Source organism: Nyctereutes procyonoides, unplaced genomic scaffold, assembly GCF_905146905.1.
Source record: "Nyctereutes procyonoides isolate TBG_1078 unplaced genomic scaffold, NYPRO_anot_genome, whole genome shotgun sequence".
Lineage (NCBI taxonomy): Eukaryota > Metazoa > Chordata > Mammalia > Carnivora > Canidae > Nyctereutes > Nyctereutes procyonoides.
In genome coordinates this window covers 33,294,018-33,300,405 of record NW_026575139.1, presented here as the reverse complement: position 1 = coordinate 33,300,405, position 6,388 = coordinate 33,294,018, and the positions used below count along the sequence as shown (strand labels likewise).

At 46.4% G+C, this 6,388-nt stretch overlaps 1 protein-coding gene across 1 annotated transcript; it reads right to left on the bottom strand.

The window, feature by feature from the left end:
- Nucleotides 1–2,799: 2,799 nt before the first annotated feature.
- On the bottom strand, nt 2,800–6,235 carry GPX2 (glutathione peroxidase 2). The gene is made up of 2 exons (XM_055304115.1): nt 5,947–6,235; nt 2,800–3,478 (listed from the first exon to the last, which is right to left on the bottom strand). The coding sequence occupies exons 1-2, from the start codon at nt 6,166–6,168 to the stop codon at nt 3,128–3,130; spliced, it is 573 nt and encodes a 190-aa protein (XP_055160090.1). The 5' UTR covers nt 6,169–6,235; the 3' UTR covers nt 2,800–3,127.
- Between the last annotated feature and the right edge of the window lie 153 nt (nt 6,236–6,388).

Sequence of the window (6,388 nt, the reverse complement as noted above, 5' to 3'; positions counted from 1 at the left end):
GCTTTGGGGCACCTGACTGGCTCAGTTGGTTAAGTGTCTGACTCTTGATTTCAGATCAGGTCATAATCTCAGGGTTGTGGGATCAAGCCCCATGCTGGGCTTCATGTTCGGTGGGGCATCTGCTGGAGATTCTCTCCCTCTTCCTCTGCCTTACCCCTCAAGCACATGTGCACACTTTCAAATAAATAAATCTGGAAAAAAAATTACAGTCTTTATAGTCAGACTGACCTGAGTTTAACTGCTATTTGGAGCCCTTTGTCATTGGCAGGTGTCTTGTTCACTTCTCTTTAAACAGAAAAATTCTTCCTAGGGTCAGTATGAGAATTAAGTACTCTAATATATATATAAAGTACTTAATGCAGTGTGTGAGTGCACTAAATAGTCAATAAATGATAGTTTGGATGATAGTTGTGATGGTGATTATAGAGTTTGGCTCAGTATTTCTTAAACTAAGGAGATATCACTGTGGGAACATAGTCATGGAAATAATAAATTTCAGTGTGTGTACTTTGACTCCCTAAAATCACTTAACCCAAGCTTTGTTTTTTTGTTAGAGCCCTCTGTGAAATGATCGTCCTGTCCCTCCTCTAAATTGAGTGACATCATCTTTGCTCTCTGGGAAAGCTTGTTTATGAGATGCCTTCCTACTTCTGAGTGCCCTTAGGGGAATTTGATTAAAAGATTGAATGTGGGTGATTATATTAAGCTTTGTCATGTCTGTTTATGACCATAAACTGATACTTCTGAGAACAAAAGGGAGACAAATGAGGTGAGGAATAAAGGAAACAATTCCTCACTTCTCAGCACAACTAAAGATTTAGTGAAAACTAAATGTCCTTGTGAAAGAAGTTCCTCCAGTCCTGCTGCCTTCCCTGTTTCCTGCTGAGCCAATCTGGTCAGGTCCCTTCTGAAGCATATAGCATTTTCCATACCCAAGTGAGGAGCTTTTTTCTTAGCATTATGGTTCTTACTCTCTGCAAGATCATTTCCACTGTTAATTCCTAATCCTTTGGGAATCTTTAAATAATTTCTTCAACTTGAGCCTCATGGGAAAGACCCAACACACATTGTACTGGCATATCAGGCCCTAAATGGCCTGTGGCATAATGCCAGTATCCAGGATAGCTGCACTGTTATTAGACCTAGCAACAGCCTTTAGCACTATGGAGATGATGAACAAATCATACTAGCATCCAGTATGAATTCTGTATTTCATTTCTCCTGAAAAGTGGTTTGTCTCTGCAGTTACTGCTCTAAATAAAATCAGTTACTGCGTGGTCCTCTGCCCTCAAAAAACCCACACCCCAGCTGTTGGCTTTAAGAGGAGGAATCTTGAGAGGCTTGATTTTTCGAGAGTCAAATTAAGGGTGGCCTTAATTTAGCAGAAGGCCCTGCAAAAGAGTGCCAGGGGATTCCCACTGTAATGCTCAGGTTACCCATCTTGAAATAGAGCACCACGGATGGCATAGCTTTAGTTGAAAGTCTGACCGTGAGGATCCTTAACCTTTATTCCACATTGACTTCTCAGATGATGCAGGTGCTTGGGAAATCGTTATAGGAACACCACAGGATGGGGATCCTTTGGTGGCCCAGCGGTTTAGCGCCTGCCTTCGGCCCAGGGCGTGATCCTGGAGTCCTGGGATCAACTCCCACATCAGGCTCCCTGAATGGAGCCTGCTTCTCCCTCTGCTTGTGCCTCTGCCTCTCTCTGTGTGTGTCTCTAATGAATAAATAAAATCTTTAAAAAAAAAAAAAGGAACACCACAGGAGAGGAATCCCCACCCCCCACCCAGCATTGGGGTTTGTAAGCAGTGTGTCCAGTTTGGAGAACTGTCCCTTCAGGGCTTCAGTGAAGAAAGTAAAATGTTCCATCTAGTGGTCAAGGAAGGAAAGATAAAGTGAACAGTTTCCAGGAAACCATTTGTGAGGCAAAGTGACAGGGCAGTGGCCTTTCAGCAGGTGTCTTTTCTAGAATATGATAGGACCTGGCCTTGGTGGTGTTGGCACCTTTTGAGTATGCCTGTACTTGTTGAGGAATCTGGGGCACCATCCTTACAAAGCCATTTGGCAGAACCGTGTTCTCACAGGGAAGAGCTGTCCTGTGGCAGGTTATGAACAGTCTGTCTAAAGGGAGGCCCTTCCCCATTCCCACCCTCATGGAAGAAAAAATGAAATCAATCATTCATGCCTACACTGGTTTGTCTTGTGCCTAAATCTGTGAGTTTGGGAAAGACAGGTAACATGTGAACTATAAAAAAGAGGGAGTCAGTCTAGCAAAGCATCAGAGACAAGTGCTAATCAGCAAGGGGATCGGGGAAAGAAAAAGGGCCCTCTGCATCCCCAGTACTGCACCCTCCTGACCCTTGCCATTCAATTGAAGTTGACCACATTAATTCCCCAGCAACATTGCAAAGTGCAGGCGATGTTGAGTTGGCCCAGTATCTACAGTGAGAGTGACATCTTCCTGATTGGAGTCCTCTGAGGAACCTCCCACTAGTCTCAACTGAAAGGCCTGCTGTCTTTTCCTTTCCTTTACCTCTCCTCACCATCCCTATCCCCTACCTATCCCCTATCCCCAGTTCTGGAGGAGCTATTAAATAATAATACAGTTCACACTTCCTGCAACTCCACCTGCCACCACAGACCCTGGCCAGAGCCTGCTCTCCAGCCAGTAGTTAGGATATCCCTCTGATTGGAGCCTCCCTCTATCAAGCTTTTTTGTGTTGCCAGTTCTCTGTGCCACCTGCAGGACTGTACCATCCCTCTACCCTCATCAAGCAAGAAGACACAGAGAGCCTGGCCATTTCCATACCTGCCCTTTATTGGACTCATCTAGCAGGCTGGCTCTAAGCCCTTCACACTTCTCAGACACCGCCCATACCATTTAGGAAGGTGCCATCATTCTGTGAAGGCCCAGAGCCACCCAAGTCTTGGAGTGCCAAATAGAATCACCAACCAGAAGGTTGGGGGAGGGAAGGGAGACAGGCGGACTGGAAAGGCAAGGCTCTTCAATGAAAGGGACTGATCCCAAGGGAAAGCTTTGGTCCAGCAGCATCTCCTGAGGACACACGGAACCCTAAGGGGAGAGACTCAGGGGCTGGATGGAGTAGATCTGCATGTTGCGCAGCTAGATGGCAACTTTGAGGAGGCGCTTGATGTCAGGCTCAATGTTGATGGTGGGGAAGGTGCGGCTGTAGCGGCGGAAGGGCTCCCCCTCCGGCCCAATGAGGAACTTCTCAAAGTTCCAGGCCACATCTGAACGGCGCACAGGGCTCCAAATGATGAACTTGGGATCGGTCATGAGGGATAAGGGGTCATCATAGGGGTAGGGGAGCTTGTCCTTCAGGTAGGCGAAGACAGGATGCTCGTTCTGACCATTCACCTCACACTTTTGGACAAGGGTAAAGGTGGGCTGGAATCCACCCCCAGGGCGGACATACTTGAGACTGTTCAGGATCTCCTCATTCTGACAGTTCTCCTGGGGGAAGAAAAAGACAAAGAGCATGGAAGAGGGAAGGGGGAGAATGAAGGATCCACGAAAAACCTTTCAGCCTCCAATACTCCTGTCCCAGGATCATTCTTTTCTATGGAGCTTGGTTCCCCCGCTGCTATTCTTTCTCTTTCCTTCACTAGTTTTGCCCTACTCTTGACTTGGAAATTCCCCATTCACAGCTATTGTTTGATGGTTTGCTAGGCCATTCCTGAAAATGCTTGCAGTTCCTCACTTGGCTGCTCTTATAGCGAATAATGTAGCACTTTCGAACTGGTGCTTCTCTCTTAAACTACCCTGAACAGTTCTTAGGGTATCTGTCTGAAACTTCAAGGAATCTTGAATTCAGGGCAGTAGGAAAGAAAGGAAACAGGCTCAGGTGATGCCACCTAGAACTCTCCCTTCCATTGGCCTCCTACACACACACACTCTCTCTCAGTCTCTCCCTCTCTCCTTCTTTCTCTCTCTCTCTCTCTCTCACACACACACACACACACACACACACGCACGCACACGCACATATCCTGCCACAACCTTCCCTTTCCCTCTGCCCTGATTTTGCCTCTGTTGCTTCTGATTACATGTGAGTGTTGAGTACAGCCTCTGCCTCTGTCCTCATCTCCTCAAGCTAAGGGTGAAATTGAGGACTTAGAAAAATGGGATTTATGGCTTCTTGCTTTCATCTTGCCTTGTCCTAGATCTGAAGTGTAAGTAGGAGGAAGCTTTGATGAAGGAAGTCCCCATTCAAGGAAGTCTGGCTTTCAGGTGTCACAAAGGCAAAGTTAGAGACAACAGTGGATGTACTCTTAAGTGGAACTGCTCAGTGACCAACAAGGAAGAATTAACCGAGACAGAGTGTTTAGGTTCTGCAATAGGCCAGGGAAGGAAAGTTAGGGAAGTAAGTGCTGGAGAGCTAAAGGTTGTGAATGTGGTTTTATCATACCTTTTATTTCCAGACTGCTATCCCAAGATTTCTGCCCTCAAACTCATTCACTGTACTCATCTGTGAAGGTTTTAGCTCAGAGCCTGTTACCTGCCTGTCATCCCCAACCCCCCAGGCATCCCTGTCCTATCCCCACTCGACATTCTCCACCCCTGACAACTCCCAAAGGCTCATGGAAACCCTTACTTTCCACCCCTCCCCCTGGATCTAAGAGTCAGATATCTCCCTGTGGGAGAAAGTTCTTTCCTCTGACCTACTAGAACCAATCAGTACAGTCAGTTCCAGGCCATCATGACATCTTGAGCCCAAAGGTGATCTCTATTAGACTGCTTATCTCTTAATGCAAATGGATGGATGGCTACCGGTAGGTTGCGGATTCTCTCCAGCCACTAGCTAGCCTGAAGTGATGGCATAAAGATGGAGGTTTTGCCCTTCTCTCCAGCCCTAGAAACAGACTGAGAAAAAGAAGAAACAAGGAAAAGAGTGATGGTTTGGGCTCAGGTGTGTCACAGCCAATGACACTTCTGCCTTCCTGCTGTATCTCTGCTAATCAATTCCTTGCCTTCATGCCACTGTGAATTGAACTAAGGGGGTTATAATTAGAGGGCTCACCTGAGGACATTTTGCCTGCTGGTGCTGTTAAAATAATAAGTGAAAATAGAAGAAGAGTCCCTAAAAGACAACCTGAGGTGTGTGGGCTGAAGATCTAGAACTTGACCCAGTAATCAGAGACAGAGATTTGATCCCTGTATGGGCCACACACATACACACACACCAAAAAAAAAAAAAAAAAAAAAAGAAAGAAAGAAAGAAAGAAAGGAAAGAAAGAGAAAGAAAGAAATTAGAGGCAGAGAGGTGCATGTGATGCCCAGAGGAGACACATGCAGGTTGCAAACCCTTAGCTTTCCACCAAAATCACTCTCCACTTGCCAAAGTCCTTCAATCTAAATAATACAATTGCTTTTGCTTTTGCTTGCATATTACTTATTTTTCAAGTTATTTTTGTATATCTTGTCCTCTGAACCTCACAATTCTCCTATGAGATAAATGGTATTATCTCCCATTTCCAGATGAGGAAACCAAAACAGAAAAATCAAGGGACTCTTCCTAGGGCACAGAGCCCCTGAATAGCAAAACCACGTCTAGTTGGAACTAAGGTCTCCTGGGTCAGCTCAATCCTAGTTTGATTGGTGATCTATTTCCTCCACTCATCCATTCAGTGGATATTTAATGAGTGCCTTCTCTACAGCACAGAGAAAAACAGACCTGGTACCAGCCCTCACGGAGTATAATGGGAAGACACTAAACAACAAAACCCCACTCTCAGTATTTAAGCACAGACAGAGCCATATATATTTCCCTACGTATTCACGTGTACCTGAAAACCTAGGTCAACAAAATGTCCCTACAATTCCAGACACACTGACACACACAGTCATTCTCCCCCTCCCCTTAGCCTACCAAAGCTTCAGCAAACCCAACTCCTTTGGGTACAATACGAGGGACCCCTCACCTGATGTCCAAATTGGTTGCAAGGGAAGCCAAGAACCACCAGGCGCCTGGGAAAGCGGCATTGCAGCTCGTTGAGCTGGGTGAAGTCCCGGGTGGTTGTGCCTCAGAGCGAGGCCACATTCTCAATCAGCACGGCCCTGCCTCGGAACGTATTGAAATCTACCTTCTCCCCATCCAGGCTGATAGCACTGAGGTCGTAGAAGGACTTGGCTATGTAAGCCATGGTGAAGGCGCAGAGTGAGACCTGCAGAGTGGTGTGAGCCCGCCTTAAGGGTCTGTTAAAGGGATGGGGAGGAGGGAGGAGCCTGGAAGGATGGGAAGGATTTCACAATGGGGCTTTCAGCATCCCCAGGATGACTTAGCAAAAACAGTCACCCACCTGTAAGTGCTGTTCCAACAAGAAGGTTGTTGCTCCTCCTATTTACAGACTCTGAAAAAAGCCA